Here is a 20,677-nt window from a genome sequence, read left to right as displayed (position 1 = left end):
CTGTGGCTCTCTAATCCTCTGTGAGAGCAAAGTCAAATCCTTTTCCTGCTGTGGTGTGTGGCTTCCACCAGAGAGATGCACATAGTCTCAGAACATGTGGGGCCATCCCAAAACATCTCTGGTGTGACAAAGTTATGGAGCGCTTGCTTGCTTTGAAGACTGAGTGTGTCACAGGCCCTGTTCGGATATGATATTACATCCATCCTGAGAGAGCCAATCACAAGTGGCCAGCGTTAGGTTTCTCTGTTTACACTTTACATTAAAATGCGTCCTGAATGTGTCTCCTGTAACCTCTTGTGATTGGATCTCAATTCCACAGCTCTATATGCAAATAAGACCGTTGTTTGTAATCACTAAGACCAATAGTCTTATGTTTATGTGTGTCTGTTTGCGAGAAAGAGACAGATAGAGAGAAAGTGGAGGCAGGAGGGACTGAATGAATGAATACCCATAGCTAGGAAGACATATTTTACCAATTTAAGAAAAGTCATCATGTGGTGCTCAGTGTTGATATTGTAGCTACAAATAAAGGAAAATATGGACACTGAGAAAAGTAAAATTCTGTTTACACTGCAGCGGGTTTTAAGACGTCAACTGAGTAGTTGGTACTTTGCATGTGGTCCAGGCTAATATTTGTGTTCGCACAGTGAAAAGAATGTAGCTACATGTGTCCCTGACAACCTCCCAATGTGGTCTGAGTGATCAGATCCTAGGATCCTTCAGTCAAGCGATGGAAACACAAATTTAGGCCTCGTGATGGCAGAGGGAGAAAAAGTCAGGGAAGTCACCACAAGTCAGGATTCATGGTCTGGGAACCAAGAACGTTAGTATAAAACGTTGTGCCAATTCTTCTTGTCAATGTTGAAATATTTAATCACATAAATGAACACTTTTACCTGCGGGAAATACTCGATGAAAGGTCAGGAGATGAACTACATCATTAAGATTCATCCCCTGGGGATCATGCATCTGAACCAAATTCCATCGCAAGAGATTTAATAGTAAATGTGATATATTTCACTGAAAAACTAAAACCTCCACCTCATGGGGGCATTTAAGGAAAAACAAGGACACCATAGTAATTAAGCTTTATCATCTGGGGATCATGAATACAAATGTGACAATCCACCCAGTAGTTGTTGACTTATCGACCAACATTATGCCACAAGCGTAAATGACCTTTATCCAGTTGATCCGTACTGTTTGATATATCAGTGTTGTTGACTCGATAAATAATAATGGCACTTATATTCATAGTCATGTTAAAGTAAAATTCTTGTTTTCACTAAAGGATTCTTCTATTGTCTGAAAAGAATGGAGAAACACATGAAAAACAGTCATCTGAGAAGTTTCCATTGGCCACAAAGAAATACAAACGTAGGCAGAAAAACATTTGGCAACTTTTGAATATTGACTGCTCCCCCCCTCCTCTGTGTGTGTGTGTGTGTGTGTGTGTGTGTGTGTGTGTGTGTGTGTGTGTGTGTGTGTGTGTGTGTGTGTGTGTGTGTGTGTGTGTGTGTGTGTGTGTGTGTCTGGGCTTGGAAGCACTTGAATACAAAGTTCAGTGAATTGTTCTGGCAGGGCAGCTCGTGTGTAACGACTTCTGACAGCAGTGGAGACAAACTGAAGAGCATGTCTGTCTCTGCACGAGTATTTACAAATACACTCTCGGGAACCACATTCCATTTCTGGAAACTCTATTACATTGGTGAAAGTCGCAATGAACAGCCGCACGAACAGGATGCATATCTGAACGTAAACCCTTTTGAAATTACGACAAGACTGTAAAGGAAACTGTAAAGGCCTCATATTTGCCCCTAGTACAGGCTGAGACATTTGGTATAAAAGGAAAAAAATGCAAGTGATGTATTAGAGTAATTTAAGAGGTCCAGTAAGGGGGGAGAGCAGCTGCCTGCTCCATCATACAGAGCTGCTGGCTCCACTGAATCTGGCCGTTGTTTTTATCTGGCTGACGTCCAGCACTGATGGGATTTTGGTTCTGCTATGCATTATGAAAAGCCCAAATTAAGTGTGGCCAGGGTTTGTGCTTTAGTTTGTCCTCAGTTGTTGAAAAGAAAGCTTTGTACAGACTTGTGTTTCACTGTAATTTTACCGAAAGAAACCCAGACTCTAAGCAAAAAGTACAAAATATGTAGACACAGCAGCCTTATTTATACATATCTCTCTGTTGAGTACTGTCTTTGGTCTCGGCTGACGTCAGCTTCTTTGTAGTTAATGGGGACCATTGACCAGTTCCCCATTTGGGCTTTCTCTACCCACCACTTTGATGTTGCTCTAAATTGAGTCTGCAGTCAGCCTGTTGCTCTGGTATGCCAGCTGTATGAGAGGGAGTGAGGTGGGTGTTTGGTTTGTTTGGCTAAGAAACTCTTCGGCACTTGTCCCGACTCTTCTCTAATCTCTCTAATTGGAATCGGGGGCGTCCGAGGGTCCCCCCCGAGAGCCGCCAGCTCTTTGTTGGGTCATAGCGCGGTGATGTGCCGGGGTCGGGAGAACCAAGTGGTTTTCTTTCTTGGTTCTGTAGCCCTCAAATGATCCATTCTGTGTCCTTCCCTGCTGGCCTCATGCTCGATGTTTGTTTACACGGCGTGCCTGTGATTGCAGTTGCTATTCACACTTCTTTTTCTTGTTAAGTGTTATTGTTGAGAAATAGGAAATACCCTAAACCAAAAGGTAAAGCACTTGGTCATTTTCACACCACAGCTTGCTCACACTTGTAAAAAAAATACCAAACGTGTTAGTGTGAAGGCCTCTGGTACTTTCCCAGCTCCCTATGTGGAGACGATGGCTCTTTCAGCTGGCATGCCTTTATTGGTGTGTGTTAATGTGCCTGTGCAGCGTCGATACGTATGTTGTAGCAGAGCTGGAAGACTTGTTATGTTTCATGGGGGGAAAGTTTTAAAACAGGAGCTCTGCGTGTGTTATAACAGCTGCTGTTGCTCCCTGCAGACAGGAAGACCACACAATCAAGGATTTTATACATACAATTATTACAACCAAAAAATGTAAGAATCACACCACAGTAGTTGAACTATGTTGTGAATCAAAATTTATGATACAGAGAATATAACTCTGAAAAAAAAAACGGATTTTCTCCAGTCCAGAACAGTTTTTGGATAATTTGGACTAGAGCTGGGAGATATGTCCCAAAACGAGTCAGTCGATATCATTATAATAATCATGATAAATGTCACTGACTTTTACTGCTGAGTGAAGGCTGTGGTTTTAAACTCTTTACGAGCAGAGAATGACAAACACAAATCTGAGATAGCTCAATATTGGACCTCCTCACTCTTCTCATACGATGCAGAAGCATTATACCAAATGGTCTATATATTGGACTTTATATAGCTATTGATTAAAACTATATTGTGATAATTATTAATTGGCATAGGGTATAATCTGTTAGTTAGTTTTCTTTTTATTCTATATTATACTTTTACATGTTCTCTTGTCTGCCTCATTCTGACTATCTGCTGCTGTAAGAAGTGAATCTCCGCGGTGTTTGATCACTAAAGTTTATCTTATCTCTTATCTTACTGTTTTATTGCACTGTCTTACTTTGGACCTCATAAATTATTTGGGCTGTTTTTCAAGTCTAGGCCTACTAATAGATATCAGAATTTTCAAATGTGTTATCCCATAAAACCATAATAAGCCAATAAACCACATTGACATTTCAAGCGTTTTTTGCATTGAGGAAATAAAAAAGTAAGGCAGCAGAAATCTCCCTGTTTTCTAACTTTATTTACAAATGTGTGTAAATAATGATGTCATTCAGATACATAAGTAAAACAGTACATACAATATGTCAAATGATTATATTTAATATAATACAAAGGAGATAAAAGAAAAGTAAAATGGGAAACACTTTCTTATAGCTCATTGAAAAGTTCATTGGACATTTGGACAGTTTTGTTACTTTTTTAGTGTCTATACATTTTCTATAGTCTTGATATTTTCTTTAAATTCGCTTATAAATCCTGTGAATTTGTTTACCATCTGCATTCATGGATGTAAGAATCATGAAGTTTATAATGACGTCAGTGTTATAATTCTCATCTTTAAAATGTGTAATAATAATTTGAACAGTCAAAAATAGATTCACACAATATACAATCCTTCAATCCAGTCTGGAAAGTAATTGAATGGATACGATGGTAAAATGATTACGTCAACGATTCTGTATCATCGTTTAAAATGTTACATTTGTTTTCAGTATCAATAAAATTTGGAGAGATATAGATTAGTTGGATATTTATTGGGTTCAACTTTGATGTGCACTTCTTATGTGTAATCTTATTGGCTAACCTACAGAACTATAGCCTCTGCCAGTTCAATAGACTGTCCCCAAAAGCTTTTCTAATTCTACTATCACTAAATACATATTTTGATTGTTGCATTTAGTGTTTAGGACATCAACACCACTCATCATCAGGAGCCACTCTATTCTACTTGATGGGGATAAACCATCAGGAGGAAATCTCAGTAGCTTGCGTCACTGGCCTCGTGTGACGAGCGAATCACAACAGTGTGACGAACCAATGGGACGTGGTGGTTGCAGTAATCATCCCATCACTACGCAGCCCTCATCACAAAGCGGCGGGGCTCAGGGTAAGGAGGAGGAGGAGGAGGAGTGCAGCAGGGAGCGGATGAGTGACTTCGGGACACTTCTGGAGGACTTACAAGTCGTTGCGTCTTTTTTTGCGGACATGTTGAAGTTTGGAACAAGTTTGCTCGTCTTTGTGGTTTCTTAACGACACATAGACGACCTGAAGCGAGCGGACCTGAACATGACCGGCTCCGTGCAGCCCTCCTCGATGAGCTGCTGCTCACTTTGTGGCGCCTCGGTCGCTCCGAGCCACCAACTGAGACATGATAACAATCCAGGAGAAACGCGGTTTTTACGCAGCGTCGTGGAGTTACAGAAGTCCATATGAAGTTGGACCGTGTTGATATTCATTCTTCCTGGAAATGGCAGGTCGTGCCATTTTGATGGAGCGGGCAGCGGTGTTGATCTGCAGCGTGTTCATCCTGACCGTCGGTCTCTGTGTCGGATCTCCCAGCCACAGCCGCCGGCTGGTCTGCTGGAAAGCCATCCTCAAATGCCACGGAGAGCCGGAGTGCCATTACGCGTATGACCAGTACCTCTACGCCTGCGCTTCTGTCCTCAACGGGCAGCGCAAGAAGTGCCCCAGCCACTGCATATCCTCCCTGATCCAGCTCAACCTCACCCAGAGCGGTCCGGCTCTGGAGGACTGCGACTGCGCCCTGGACCCGGTGTGCCGGGGCACCAAGCAAGCCATCGAGCCGTGCCTGCCCCGGACCAGCACCCTGGGCTGCACCGAGGCCCGGCGGCAGTGCGAGACGGACCCGGCCTGCAGCTCCGCCATGAGGGACTATTTATTTCACTGTCGGAAACTTTTCGGAGGGGAGAGGTGCACGGACGGCTGCCGCAGGGTGATCGCCAACATGCGCTCCATATCCAAGGCGCAGCAGCTGGACACATGCGTGTGCGACGGCGCGGAGAGGAACATCTGCGAGTACATAAAGGTCAGCATGGAAACTTTCTGCTACGACCCCGACGACAGGTTCGCGGGAAGCGGCTTCTCGGACACTGAGGACGATTCAGAGGACGATTACACGGACCAGGGGGATTATCAATATGTGGAAAACTCCGGCGACTCCACACCGTGTCGGAGTGTGCTGCGAGTCCTGACCACCATCTTGGTTTTAACCACATTATTGTGAAAAGCTGCTGCCATCCATCCAGGGCAACTATACAGTCAGTGGTGTTGTTCTTCGTGAAGTCAACTCACCTCTCTGGCATCTGCTTTGTTGGAACCAGACACTTTTGTCAATAAACTTAAAACAAGGTTGTTCAATTCTACATATCTGCTCAAATTTATATAATTCAAGACATTTGCTGTTTTAAATGTCAGAATCATGCAAGATGACAGTTTGTGGGTTATAGCACAAGAAGCCTTGTTGTATTATCAGCTGCAAATTCAAAAATGTTAGTCATCTTGTAAAGTTGGAGGAGCCTATTTTTGTATGTAGTCAATATAAGGATATATTGTACAGTATATTGTGTAAAATTATTTTTGGTCAAAAGTGTTTGTATATGTGATTTAAGATTTGCACTGTAGGCGAAGAGCCGAGTCCCAGCCTTACTGCATTATAACCACAGAGGGAGGGGGAAATGATTTGTGTAAAAGTGCCTAAAAGTCTTAATGTTGGTTTTTTATTCACCATTAAGTGACCGGCTGTGAAAGCAGCTCTCTCCACAACCCATTCATTAAATAACCAAAGGTGACGTGCAGCCAGTAAAACCCTGTGGATATCTTCCATCTGGATAAAAGAAGCTCTTGAGGGGCATTGACTTGACCTTGTAAACATTGGTGTTTGCAGAAGGTATTATCTGTTTGTTCCTGGAAACTGTTCAAACGTGAGAGAAAGGTATAAACTCCTCCTCTCGGGGATTTGCAGCCCAAATGGAGCCCAGAAGCTTTTGGTAACTTTCTTTATCTTCACCCTGTGTGTCTGTTAGAAGTCGTCACTCAGACACACTGAGAAAAAAGAAGACGCCTGTGTTCTTGTGAGCTGAGATGTTATGTGGCCCATTATGAAGACACTCCTCTGAATGTACGTGCACATTAAATAAATACATTTTAAAATCATTTAAAACTTTTAATCTGTCTTGATTCCTTTTTAAAAATCCAAACTTCACCGTTTTGGGTTAATGTCAGTTCATTTACACACACTTTAGTGTTTGATGTGTTTAGCTACTTCTTAAAATAATTATTTACCATGTGTCATTGAAACTCCAGCAATTTCAGAGCCTTTTTGTATCTGTTCCATGTGTGCCAGTGTGCATGTTAAACATCTGGCAAGAGTCCTTAACCACAATGACTTGTTGGCTACATCCATCAAATATGTTTTCATTTTAAAACAGCAATTTAAATCTTCTCATCAAGTATTCTCATCCACATGAGCGTCATAGCTCTGCAGAAAATCCCCGTCCATATTAACCCACCTATATCATGGGACCAATCATGTAGACTAGATATGTGCGTAAACAGGAAGCAGATTGCCTATACTCTGCAGTTGGTTGCTTGGTTACAGAAAATATTGCAAAATGAGAAACAACAAAATGAAAAGTAAGATGAGGGATTCATTTTCTCGGACTGACGATTGGGTGGAACCGAAACTGACAGTGTGTGTTTACAAAAAATGTTATTCATTCCAATAAGAACTAATCAGAGAGTGAATGTGGGTGACTGAGTCATCGCTGTAAAATGTAGTAGCGTGGATGTAGCCTTTGAGTCACAGTTCCTCTGATATTCTTGGTTGGTCGATTTACCGACATTACCTAAGTGCTCGTACTACTCAGAACAGGTAATAGTCCTCGGGGCAACTCAAAATCCAATGTTACCCACTTGAAATGTTATAATTCACCAGATTAAGGGCTCAGTAGGTTCACCGTGGCTGTTATAATATGTTTGGTTATTCCAACAAGCAGTACAGGCCTTGCTTAGTGGTGACAGCGTGTGGTTGTCAAGAAAAATCAACTGTTACACATTTCATTGAGGTTTTTGTAACACTTGTATGATTTGTAACAGCAGTGATACTGTAGGGAACATGTGTTTATTTACATGTTATGAGTCAGTCGGCTCTAACCAAAAAAAAAAACAGCACAAAAAATGGTGTCCACTCCTTCATTTGTGATAATGGGTCTTGAAAGCATTGATGGCAGCCATATTGCTTTTCAAGGCAAAGCGATGGGCCCTCCAGCCCATTGATTGGAAGAGAAGTCGAGTGGCACCTCTATTATGGAGATGCAAAACACACAATGGTGCTGCGGCACAATGTGGGGGCACTTCATTCACACTGTTCCTCTGTCCCCCTCTTCAGGGAGTGGGGGAGTGCGGGAGGAGGCGGCCGTCCACGAGGAGGACGGAGTTATGTGAGAAAGTTCAGGTTTATTGCTTCGTCTCATATTCTCTCCACAACTTTCATTTGTGCAACATGGTAGCTCTTTGGTATCTGTATGTCTAGTCGTGTTATCGTCTCCCTGAGGCTGTCAGGATAACTCACTGCATCGTAGTTTGGCTTTCGGTTTTGACTTGACTCTGAAAAACCAACAGGCTTAAAAAGAACGACCCCGAATAATAAATCCTACGATGACAGTGAATGTTAGAAAAACCGACAAACGAAGTGATGTGATGAAGCCATTTCTGGGCCCTTTGTTGTGAGAAGCAAAATAGCCTGCCACTGTCCCTTTAAGAGAGAAGGCCTCTGCTCCAGCCATTAATAATTGTAATGCCTTTTTATTATTGTTAGGGATAATGAAGGGATGAGAGTCATATGGGGGCCCCAGACCATACTTTACCCTGAAATGTTTTCAATTAAGTTTTGGCACCAGAGAAAAAAAGGAATGTTGTGTGTTTTTTTCATGCTGAAATAGAAAAGAGACAACTGGGGCTTTTGGTGCCGGGACTAGAAGCTCATTAAAATTGCCTCATCATAACTCACTCTGTTGCTGGGCCGACCTCCCCTCTGTCACGCCTGAATCCTCCGTCCTCGGCTGTGACTTAAACTTTAGACAATATAAAATCAGACCAGTGATGTTCTCACTTAAATATTTTTTAATTAACTACTGGTGTAAAGTAACAAACTTAATCACCGTCTTAAGCTCAACATAAATGTTTGGGGTGCAAAATTATCTTGTCAGACACTGCTCCTCAGTTCTATTGGCATCACAGGCAACAAAATAACTCCCTTCCTCTCAAAGTCCCAGTGGAACGTTGCAAGACATTTTTAAAACAGCTCGGCCACCAGACCGACTTATTCTTGGTGAGGACATTTGGAAACTCCCGCTCCTGATATATAGAGAACTGCTTCTAATTCAGTTCTGCTCATGTGAACCCAAAGAGACGTGCAGGGTGAACAGAGAGGACACAGTTAGATTTACAGGATGGAAGCAAACAAATTTTCTCCACAACCTGATATATATATATATATATATACTGACATACAGCTTAGAGAAACATGTAACTCGGTCAGAAGGCCACATTCATCCAAACAGCAGAATAGTAATGTCTTAAATTATGCCGATGTTGTGATGTGTGATCTTAGCTTTTGATTTCTCTAGCTGCACTCATTCCGAAAGCTAAAACAATCAACTGATTTATCTATTTTACCATCATTGATGTTTCTTTGAGTTATTGTCAAGGAAATATCAAATCTTTGCTGATCCCGTTTTTCTAAGGCCACATCCACATTACTACGTTTTCTTTTGAAAACGCATGAACTCTTTAGAGTTGCTAAAACAGAAGAGCATTTTCTGTTTTTATTTTATAGATGAAATGGTCAGTCCACTTATCGAAAAAAAACTACCTGAAAAAACATTTGACAATAATTTTGTTGCAGCTCTACTATATCTTAATTGGGCAAATGCACCTGTTGGCAGCAGTAAAGGAGAACTTTACCATATATTTGGATCTGTGTCATTCATTAAAACTTAATGCCTTAAAGTGATAGTATATAACAAGACTAAAAACATAATAACACTGAATTTAACTTTCTTTTTTCTTTCCAAAATGTTCCTTGCTCATGTTAAGTGAAGTGCTTCTCTGACGCGGTAGTAAAAGAGGAGTCACATAAAGTCCAAAAAATGCCAAAATATCTATAGTCATTTTTTTTTACTTTACATTTATGTCTATAGGTATAAACTAATATTATCTATCCACCCAGCTGCTTGCCTCATCACACCAAATGAGGCTGTTGCAGCAAAACATCCAAGTGTAAAATTCAGTCAGGGTGTCTTTTGTTGCTGATACATTTTTCTTTTCTTTTCTAAAGGGAGGATTGTGTTACTACTGTTTTCAAAAGCTAAATAGTTCCTTATCACATCACTAGATTGGGTGTCCACAGTTCAGGTTTGACTATAAGTAAACAAACTTGAGCAAGAGCAAAGTGCAATGTATGAACCCCAGAGACTCACAATAATTGGAAGGTTGGGGGTTGGATTTGAAGTGGGTATTTGTATCCCCAGCTTTAGAGAGGTGGGAAAGGTGGAGGAGGGGCTGATTTATGATTGGGGGTTAATGGGGGAAGGGTCTGGTTTGGGAGAAGGGCTGCGCTGGGCCTGAATGTCAGGGATTTCAAGGCTGTCTGATTAATGATGCAAAGAGGGGAATACTTAATCGGCCAATCAGAGCAGGTTCTCTCTATCTGCAAAGCCTGGACAGCGATTGTCCTTTAGTGGCCTCCTCTGTTTCCCCCCTGCAGGCCAACCAAAGAGCAGTGGTGCACAGTTTTCATGGAGTGAGAGGCGAGGAGGAGGAGGAGGAGGAGGAGAAGGAGGACACAAAACATAGCTGACGAGGGGCATAACTTCATTTCCACGGTGCTGGGACAGCTGTGTGGAGTAATCTGCCGTGGCAGCCCTCTGAAACTTCAATGCCTTTAGTGACCCGGGGAAGTGGGGAGGGGGCAGCTCCTACTGTGAGCAGGCATTTAGTAGTGCGAAGGGGCTCCTTTCACACCCTTCTAAGGGCTTTTGTTAACAAAAATATCCCTTACCTCTTCCTCGCTGAAAGCAGGGACTATATGTTTATGAGATGAGGCGACAATGGGCTGCACTTTGAAAGCAAACGCAGTTTCCTACAGACTGTGAGAAACAAGTCTCAAAGTGAGGAATTCTGGGACTTAAGTTATTACTCAGTGGAATGAACTGCATTTTCTCTATTTATGTTTCTCGTAACGTGCTTCATTAAAGTGTGAATAGCTTATCTTTTAATACTTTGAAGGCAGAAACAAATAAAGATGAAGTAATGTGCAATCTAGGTTGGTTCTACTAAGCACATATAGGGTAAAATATTTATTTTGGATTGTAGATTTTCAAATTGATTTAGGCTGAAATGGAAAATGTGCTCTCTCTGTGCTACTATTTAAATTAGAACCTGTTATATGCCAGCATCTTGAGTTTCAGGCAGATTTAGCCTTCAAATCTCCCCTTGTTCCTCAGTTGAGTGTGAGCTAATATTAGTAAAAAGACAATCAGGCAGTCAATCGATGAAGAGGGGTTCATTATTTCGCGCTAACTGTTCCGTTGAAGGCTGGAGGAAGAACAAAACATTTTAGGCTAAGATAATGGCCCGAGCCTGGGTTTCTTTCTGGAGTGAATGGGGTCTCCCCAGAGCTCAATAAGGTTCCAAAGTTTTACTCCATTATGCTGACATCCCAAAGGCCAGGGGCCACCACCCCCAGTGGTTACTTCTCAAGCATGCATTTATCACCCCCCACAACACACACACATGCATCTGTAGGACTTCAACTCCACGCTATTTAAGAGGTGTTGTTCCCAGAAAACTTGCTGAAAGAGGAATAAGTGATAAATGAATCAGAATGACCAAAACTGATGAGGTCATTTTAAACTATTGTTTATTGAAAATAGTTAATTTAACAAAGCCCAACTCAATGCTACACACTATACAAAGACCCTACATTTCAGTCCTGGCGCGCTATATGTTACTATCCTCTCAGTCTTTCTTTTAATAAAGTCTGTTGAGGATTTTTTAAATCCATCCACTCATCCATACTGCTTATCCTACAGGGTTGGGGGTGTGGGCAAATCCAGCAGACTTTGGTGAAAGGCGGGGGGATTTTATTTTATATTAAAGATCACAAAGAATTCATAGTCTCATATAACATAGGTAAAATGTCACATTTTTTATATCATGGACATTTCCTCTTTAGTCCCAAATACTGTGCCAGGCTGTAGTAGTAGTAGTAGTAAACTGGCTGCTGGGTCACTTACTGCTGTTTACTTTACGGGGCCTCCTCTGACACAAGGATCTGCAGTCATGCCTGCAGTGTTGGTGCTAAATGACTGAGTCTAAGTCCGAGAGCAAACACAAAATCAAAGGCTATTAAGCTGAGCAAATATGCCAGGCAGCCTTTTTGCCCATTGTGATGGCAAATCAATGAGCATTAGAGCAAATACCCAGTGGTAAGTATTCTTACCAGTAATGATTAGAAGAGGTTAGACACACTTCTACAAAAAGAGAAGAAATCAATATGACAAGAAAGAAAAGATCAAGTGGGTTGTAGCACAGGACGAGGATGAACAGCCCTTTGGAGACCCGTCTTTAAAGCTGCTTTCAGACCAGCACTAAGGTCCAGAACTTTTCCTGAAACCTTTAAGTGTGAATCAGTGGCTGCAGACACACACAATGTCTGAGTGAGCCCATGTAAGAATAGCAGGAGATTATCTGGAGATTTCACCACGAGCAAGTGGGCGTGTTGATGACGATTCCAACACACGACTGACGCAGAAGTGAACCCCAAAAGAAACCAAATAATTCAGAATGACAAATACCCATCATACCAATCTACATGCAACCATTACATGTAGAAGAGGCAAAGACGTCAACTTGGAAAGACAATTAGATTAAAAGACACTTTCTTGTTGTGAACGCGTCTGACTCAGACTCTCTCCTGCTGTGTTTTTCATAGGTGAAAGAAAAACCAATTTTCCGGAGTTCACGTCTGAAAATGAAAAGTGTTGTAATGGCAGCGTGACAGCGAGCCGTCATGCAAATTAATATGATGCATTATTTATGATGAATCAGGAATAATTAACTTTAGCAATATTTCCTACTTTGCCTTCTCTTTTCAAAAGCCTATGTATTATTTACAATGTGTGCTGCCATGTTACACGGCCCATTCACCAGTAGAGGGAGCACAAAGTTCTACAGAAAGCAACAATCTGCATATTATATATTATTATTTTCAATGTCTGAGTTCCAGACTTCCAAAAGTGTGTTTCTGTTCCCATATTTCACCAGATACACCATATATTCAAACTGTTGTCGCATTTATGAGTAACATGTGTTTTAACACACGTACATGTGTGAAGGAGCTTTCAGCAACACCCAACAAAGGGAAACAGATAAACTGTCTTCATATAATGTGATCTTTATGTCGAGTTTACGTCTAACACCTTAATCTCTGATCTCTGTCCTCCAGTTATCCACTTCTCCCTCCACCCAGTCGGCGTCTGCTCATCTGGTTCTTGTTTGCACGGCACAGCCAGATGGAATGTGTCTGTGCTTTTAAAGATGAGTTATTAGCCCATTAATACACACTGCAGCCTGCACCATGTTCAGAGAGCTGCAGCTGAAAGACACACAGTTTTCTTTCTGTCCAGGTTACTGTGGAGTGTAAAAGCCAGCGCTGAATCTTGAATGAAAAAGAGAAATTGCTCTTAAATTAATTTATTGTATTATTATTGAGCCATGAAGTTGCTAAATATACTGAAGTGGGAAGAGCTTAAATGACACAGGAACTGAAATCAGCACTTTTATTAAATTTGTGTCATTTGTACTAAAAACAGACAGCTTGTGTTTTTAAGTTGACTGGATCATCTAGTTTGATTGTTTTTTCAAACCAATCCACGTGTGAACATATTTACAACTTATATTGTATACTGAAACTTCACATTCAAATCACAAAAGAACATGAACCCTATCTACAAATAACAAAAACAGCATTATATGAACTGCATTATCTATTAACAACCTCAAGGCGGTACTGTTCTCCAAATTCTCCTTAGAGAGAGAGTGTGTGTGTGTGTGTGTGTGTGTGTGTGTGAGTGAGTGAGTGAGTGAGTGAGTGAGTGAGTGAGTATGTGTGTGTGTGTGTGTGTGTGTGTGTGTGTGTGTGTGTGTGTGTGTGTGTGTGTTGCTGTACTTATATGTGTGTGGGGTCCATTTTCAGGATAGACCCTACAGAGTGAGGAGATTTTGCAAAGTGAAGATATTTTGTGTGAGGTTTAAGACTTGATTTTAGGGTTAGAGTTGTGTGTGTGTGTGTGTGTGTGTGTGTGTGTGTGTGTGTTTTAGAGATAGTGAGAAACTGATCATCTTTCTGTTCAGCAGAATTCGTCACTGTTGGTGTCGCCCCTGCACACAGCTCCCACGAGCCCGTCTGTGTTGCAGCCGCGGGTCCTGGCGCGTTTCCCTCCGTTACAACTGGACCAGGCCAACCAGCACGACCAGTTACCTTCCTGATTAACAGTTGGTCTCGTACCTGCAAAAACATTTTCCAAATCAACTCAGAAGAAGAAAAAGCTTTATGAGTGGCCTTGTTGGTATGTTGGCACACTGAATGCTTTGATTTATCCTCTTCTTACCTGGGTGTTGAGCTTTATCGCCCTTGAAATTCTGGCAGCTCATGCCCTCAAACAGGTGAGGGCACAGACACATGCACTTTCCATCGAGCAGAGCGAGGGTACCTCCGTTATGGCAGGGCTTACACTTGCACACGTTATACTCTGCTACATACTCTGCTGTGGCCTGCTTCAGGTTTGCTATCCTGGAGTTAGCACCAGGCATTTCCAATGGGATCAACATGTAGATGGGCTCTGGCTGCCAAAAACAACAGAATATGGGCTTTAGTTCACTTGCCATTACACTGTGACAGAAAAAAAACATATTACATCAACACAAAATTGTATGATTTTAATAAGACTTAAGGCGTTTTCAGCCATGAACTCCGGAGAATTGGTTCACTAGAAGCTCTGTGAAGCACAGGTTTGAGCTAAATGCTAATACCATGCAGATTTCCTATAATTTTGACCATGTATTTAGAAGAAAAGTTTTTACCTCAATGAGGAAAAGTGAGTCAACCCAGAGCTTTACAAATGATCTCTGAGCAGGACATGACTATCTGAATTCAATGTTATGGAATTCTTAGCTGTTGGGAAATTTCAATAAAAACCTAATATATGAGTTTCATCAAAGTCATTACGATCCATCCTCTGGAAACCAAGAATACGTGTTTCCCTCTGGACCAAAGCGGTGGACAGACACAACATTGTCATCATTGCGTGACAGTTTGCCGATCAACGGTTCCTACCTCACTGTTGAGCAGCGCTGGGGCCTCAGCGACGGTCCGTGCCCAGTTCTGATACGTAGCGAGGTCCATCACCCCATCCTGGTTTAATTTAGCTCTCATAGTGACTGCACTTTCTAGAGTGCCTCCTTTGACTGATGTCATCACCTTGTCCACCACTGCTTTTCCATGAATACTTCCTGTGTGCCAGGAGCAGAGCAACTTTTAGTGACTTGGAACTATTGATACATTTGTGTAAAACTGTACATAAACTCGTCACAGTGTCTGTGTCCTCTTAGGAAAGTAGATTTTTACAAGTCTTTCTTCTAACCAGCGTACCAAAGTTATAAAATTCCATCTTTGTGTTTCTCCTGACAGATATTTTTTGCTGGGTCAGGGTTAGGGTCTATCATGGGACACAGCAAAAGCTTCGGCGAGATAAAACCAAAGTACCAAACCCTACACACAGTCATCTACATTATACCCATAACATTTTTCCAACTCAGACACTATTGAAGCCTTGCATTAATCTTGTTTCAACTTTACAACAGGGCCTGTGGATTTCATAGGGTTATTTTGCTAAGGCATTGTTTCATACCAATGTGGACAGGAGGAATGATTACGAGATTTTTTTTTTACAGTGTACATATGGTCTGCAAGTATTGTACTAAAACAGGCTTGAAAATCCTATGCTGTAATCCAGCGTGTAATCGTGAGGAACAGGGGAAGCAGACCTTCTTCTTTCTTAGTCACGTCATCACACTTGTCTCTGTTAACGTTTCCTTTTGTATCTTCTCCAAAATCTGCTGAGATGCCTATTTTGACGCACTCTTGAATCGTTCTCTCCGTCAGATCTGCAAGGATTCAAAAAAGTAAAGACGAGCACTTATCACATTTTTATCACTTTATCAAGTTTCACTACATAAAAATGAGCTGAGGATTTGAAAACACGCTTACTTTTTGCCTTGATGGTGTCCTGGTTGAGGACATAGATCAACTCGTATTCGCCGCCAGACCTCCCGTTTTTTGTGTAGTGGGTTCCGTAGTCTTCCATGAAGGCAAAGTAAATACCCTTCTCATACTCCAAGGGTAAAGACTCGACGTGCGCAAGGAATTCATCGGCCACTTTGAAGTCACGAGAGCGCAGCCTGTAGGTGCTCAGCTGTACTCGGCCTTTCACCCGCATGAAGCTCTTGTTCTGAGCGTGTAGGACAGAGTTATTCATGAATAAAGCATTGTGTCCTTCTCTAGTTTGGTTAATGGTGCTGAACTGCTATAAACTGCTCTGTGAATTATTTCATTTACCTTAATGGTGCTGTACTCTGTGACCTCCTTTATCATAGTTTTCTTCTCGTAGTTGTAATCTAACTTCACCTTGGTGGATTGCGATTTGGACATGGACTCCTCACTCGCACTGAATTTGAAGGAAAGTCCAGCATCCAATTTCACCGTCATCTCTTTCAGTATTTCCCTCAGAAGGCTGTGTGTGTCTTCGTAGATTTCCCTAGAAACAGTCTCCTCAGCCAGAGTCTGGAAAAACAGTTTTAGAACCATCACTGCCATTATATTCATCACCATTTAAAGCACATAGATGTAGTTAATACATCCTCATAGGAAAAATAGTTGCGGCTCACCTGATAGTCCAGCACACCAACATTCCATGGAAGCCTGTCATACTGCTGAGTGTTTGGATTCCTCACTACTTGACATCTTCCGTTGAAGTTGTCATTGTTGAAGGGGTTCATACGAGGATCTGCACCCAAGATGTTGATTCTGGATTATGGACAGAACAGCCACTTTCAGACAGTGAGGAGTTTGAGGAGCACACATTCTTCTACTTGTACTCAAAGGAATAGTTTGAATTTTTACCTCCGCTAAGGAAGTTATGTTTTCACCCCTGTCTGCTTTTTTTTAAGCAAGATTATGCAAAAACTATTTGTCAGATTACCATTAAAATGTGTGGATGTGGTATAGGTCAGGAAAGAACCCATACAATTGTGGTACAGATCCAGATCAGAGATTTTTTCACATTGTTTTTCAACATTTTCCTTGATATGTCTTAATAATTAATGGATCTCAATGAAAAAGTAACTCATGTTAAGGGGACAAATATTTATGATTATGTACAATTTGTTGCCAATCAGAATAAAAATCTGGATCTCATGTATTGAATGTGGTCTCATAATGGGACTGTTGGAGATATGAACTCCACCGAGTTCCAATCTAGTAGAGAAATGAATATATCTTCTTTTATTAACTGATTCTTGCTAGATCCTAAATAACAATAACTCGCTCTTACCCGTATCCTGCAGTTCTGCCTTGCTCATTGTTTTCAACGACTCTCGTCCCACATGGTTTGCGAACAGGATCACAGTCCTCATCTGATCCATCCTCACAGTCATAGTCTCCATTGCACATTAGTCTCTTGTTAATGCAAGGACCTGTTGAGATGAGATCAGATGGGGGTTAAATTGATGCGGTCTAATATAACAAAGAGAGATCTACTGTAGGTAGAGTACAAGTACCTGTCTCACACTGGAACTCTGAGTCCAAGCACTGAGGGGGCGGTGGTCGAGCACATTTAGTATCTGTTGTACATTGCTCCCTGTCCCCGAGTGAACCCTGGCACGACTCACCTCCGAACTGGCCAAACACTTCGACGGTTCGAGAACGTCTCTGTGGCGTTGAGAGAAGAATGGTTTGAAATATGAAGGGTCATTGACAAACTGTATAACAGATGTTGTAAACGTTGATTTTATGCATTTCCTATTTTTGATCATTGTTACAGGTTTTGTACAAAGGGCCCAGAGAAAACACTATGGGTTGGTTTTTCTTTAGCTTCTCGTCCAGACAGTGAGGGGAATCTTGCTGGCAGAAGGACTGAAGTATTTTCTGAAGATGGATGACGTCTTAAGCAAAGTATTTATTCTCAATTCCAGATGTATCAGGGAGACCAGGCTGATGAGGTGGACAGAAAGTTAACAAGTTCATAGTTGTATTGCCACGACCAAATCTGACCTGTCCATGCCACGGTGGCCAGACTGGCTACATACCATTAGGCTTTAAGTGGAGCTACTCTATTGGACCAATTAAACCAAATAAACCATTATTGTGTCTTCTCTATCCGTCTCCAAGGAAGTCAGAGTGCCCTCTCACAGGAATATTATTATTTATAGCCTACTTTCATTCAGTTGTTATGTATCTAGCTTATTAACCCAACCTTGGATCCTACGAATACTGCAATAGAGAACAGGGGACTCAGTATTATAACATAAATATGAGGTGGCTTTAGATAACCTTCCTTTAACTTTACTCTATGCTCTGTCATCCTCGGTTAGAGAGGCCCAAAGATAAGACATACTATGTGAAAGGGAAGAAAACTCTAATATTTAAATACAATTTTATTAAAAATCAAGATTCAAATATAATTTAACCTCATCAAATAACCTCTGGTGTTACTTACTTTTCTCTAGATTTAGCTTCTGCCTTATTTATGTGGCATAACATACAGAAATACTAAGCTATTAAAACCTTAACATTTATTTATTTGTGTTGTTATACTTGACCAGGTTTCCCTTGTCAAAGAGATATTTCTACTCCAATGGCACTAACCTGGTTGAATAAAGGCTAGTAAATAAATAAATAAATATAAATATTTTTCGGGGTTAGGGTTAACCCCTAACCTGTTTGTTACATACTCGCTGGTAGACTTCTCTTATTACACTAAGTTCAGACTTGAGTTTTGCAATCACTGGCATCAAAAGTGTTTCAAATGATCTCACCCTGGTTTTTGTGCACGGATCACATGCACTCCACTGTGACCAGATACCCCATCTACAATTCACTGCTGGTGGATCAGGAAGCTCCACTGCCCTGAAATACACACATGAGATACAAAGAACTAAGATCCACAGTTTGATTAAAAAACAACATCCTCATATGTCTCATATGTTCAGGCTCAAACGAAGCAGGACATATACATACATTCCTTCTCCAAGAAGTGCCAGAGTCAGACACAGGCCACAGAAGCCCAGCTGGAGGGCGACCTCAGTCCTCATGATGAACCTTTGAAAAGATAAATGGTGTTGAGCGTCTGTTCTCTTTTAAGCTGCTGCTCTGTCAATGATTATCCAACTGTCGAAGGACCACGCTGTTGTCTGGAAAGTCAATAGTTTGGATTTCAGCCACAGTGACATTGAGTCAGTGTTTGGAAGTTCAGTGTTTGTTTGAAGTAAAACGTTTTGCTCATCCAGCCTCTATGTTTTGTTTTTCACAGCGAAGCCTCTTCATAAACTTAATATTACGTAAAAGTGATGATTCATCTGTTATCATTGACCCTGCAAGTTTTTTTAATTTAGATTTATCTGCAGGAAAAAAAGATTTTTTTATTATTAATTACACTGTTTAATACTGTTATACTTCCATGAGTAACACACAAGTGAATTCAGTTTGTTCAAGTTAAAGTTATATTAACACGATTTCTAACCTTAATTTAGAAAAACCCAAACTTGTTTTTTGTGTTAAAGTACTTTTATTAAGTTGGTAATACATTCATCCAAACTAAACTGAGATTACCAATAACTAATAAAACCTATTCACTTTATCTTCTCCCTAATCATTAGCACTATTGCAAAAAACTTGGACATAAACTACTGAAACTCTTAAAACAAATTAAGACACTGAAACCACAATTTTTTTTTACCATTTTGAGGGCATATTACAAATAAATATAATAGACTGGATTTCTAGTTTTCTTATTTAATACTAAATCTATTTTGATCAACTTGATAATACATTTTGACAGTATAGATAATAATTATTTGAATTTGTTTTAAAAGGCTTCAACTTGAGTGGGATATAAGTCAGTTTGAAGAAGTTTGATCAATGGTACTTGCAATCTTTGGCAGTAAATATCATGGTAAATATTATTGGAGTTTTTGGAAAGTATTATTTGAGTATTATATAGTTTTATGTGTGATATTTGTATGCATTCAGTCCTCCTCAGAGTCAGGGGAAGTTGGAAAGCATCCCAGCATACACAGGGTGAAAGGCAGGGAGACGATTGTCACACAAAAGCTGACAAAACATTTGGGGTTCCTTTTAATTCATACACACAGTTCATACACAGAGCCAAAGCTCATGTATTGTTTGAGTGTTTTAAGTTCAAGAACACTTGTCTTGATTGCAGACACTTTGTTCATTTCTGTGTTCCCCAGATGATGCAATTATTTTGGCTGGTTTATCGCACAGCAGAGCAAATATTTGCAGGAAAGGGAGTTTTTGACTGTTGTAATACATTGACAAGATTTGTCCATGGTGCATTAAGGTCATCATCAGAAGTTGGGAAAGTGAATGGCAGGACTGTCAGAACTCAACCTGGTACTTAACGGATCTATCTGCCAACATTAATGATAATAAAGAAACTGTAACGTGCAGGAAAGGGGTTTTGGACACTGATTAGAAAAGCACGTACTGAAGTGCTATGCTTTGTCCACAAGATGGCAACATTGAACAGACCATTAGTATTAGTGTTTCGTGTCCACGTCTTCCAGTCTCACACTATTTATGTATCTTGAATGAAGCAAAACACAGACACAGAGACTATAATTACTACATGTAGTGGACTGCGTGTTTGCACTAATGCGGTTCTGTACCAGGTCAAACACACTTTTCTTATGTAAATATATCAAAACAAGCCTTGAGTCATTTACAGGAAGTTTTAAACTGTTGCACCTAATGATCTGTCATGTGATCTCGG

General features: G+C 40.9%; 2 protein-coding genes across 3 annotated transcripts; one reads left to right on the top strand and one right to left on the bottom strand.

The window, feature by feature from the left end:
• Window positions 1-4,602: 4,602 nt before the first annotated feature.
• Window positions 4,603-6,698, top strand: gas1b (growth arrest-specific 1b). The gene has a single exon (XM_035141549.2). It carries the CDS (start codon window positions 4,993-4,995, stop codon window positions 5,767-5,769), a length of 777 nt encoding a protein of 258 aa, XP_034997440.1. The 5' UTR covers window positions 4,603-4,992; the 3' UTR covers window positions 5,770-6,698.
• A 6,988-nt stretch (window positions 6,699-13,686) lies between these two features.
• Window positions 13,687-19,015, bottom strand: c9 (complement component 9). Of its 2 annotated transcripts, XR_004698883.2 has the most exons (12): window positions 18,904-19,015; window positions 18,702-18,792; window positions 17,445-17,595; window positions 17,219-17,360; window positions 16,554-16,692; window positions 16,225-16,449; window positions 15,877-16,117; window positions 15,654-15,773; window positions 14,944-15,119; window positions 14,219-14,453; window positions 13,886-14,115; window positions 13,731-13,768 (listed from the first exon to the last, which is right to left on the bottom strand). XR_004698883.2 is itself a non-coding variant. In XM_035184716.2 (11 exons), the coding sequence occupies exons 1-11, from the start codon at window positions 18,975-18,977 to the stop codon at window positions 13,958-13,960; spliced, it is 1,752 nt and encodes a 583-aa protein (XP_035040607.1). In that variant the 5' UTR covers window positions 18,978-19,015; the 3' UTR covers window positions 13,687-13,957. The 2 variants fall into 2 exon arrangements, 1 of the variants encoding a protein (XP_035040607.1); XM_035184716.2 differs by having other exon boundaries at window positions 13,687-14,115.
• Between the last annotated feature and the right edge of the window lie 1,662 nt (window positions 19,016-20,677).

Source organism: Hippoglossus stenolepis, chromosome 18 (assembly GCF_022539355.2).
Source record: "Hippoglossus stenolepis isolate QCI-W04-F060 chromosome 18, HSTE1.2, whole genome shotgun sequence".
Classification (NCBI taxonomy): domain Eukaryota; kingdom Metazoa; phylum Chordata; class Actinopteri; order Pleuronectiformes; family Pleuronectidae; genus Hippoglossus; species Hippoglossus stenolepis.
The sequence above is the reverse complement of the archived record's forward strand: the minus strand, read 5'-3'. Positions and strand labels throughout refer to the sequence as shown.

Excerpts from the sequence above, each read along its gene's own strand:
- gas1b (XM_035141549.2), top strand. The coding sequence starts at position 4,993 with ATGGCAGGTCGTGCCATTTTGATGGAGCGGGCAGCGGTGTTGATCTGC.
- c9 (XM_035184716.2), bottom strand. The coding sequence starts at position 18,977 with ATGAGGACTGAGGTCGCCCTCCAGCTGGGCTTCTGTGGCCTGTGTCTG. Across the intron at positions 17,596-18,701 it reads ATCCGTGCACAAAAACCAGG|AGACGTTCTCGAACCGTCGA; the intron begins GTGAGATCATTT and ends TCAACGCCACAG. Across the intron at positions 15,120-15,653 it reads CGTGACTAAGAAAGAAGAAG|GAAGTATTCATGGAAAAGCA; the intron begins GTCTGCTTCCCC and ends CCTGGCACACAG.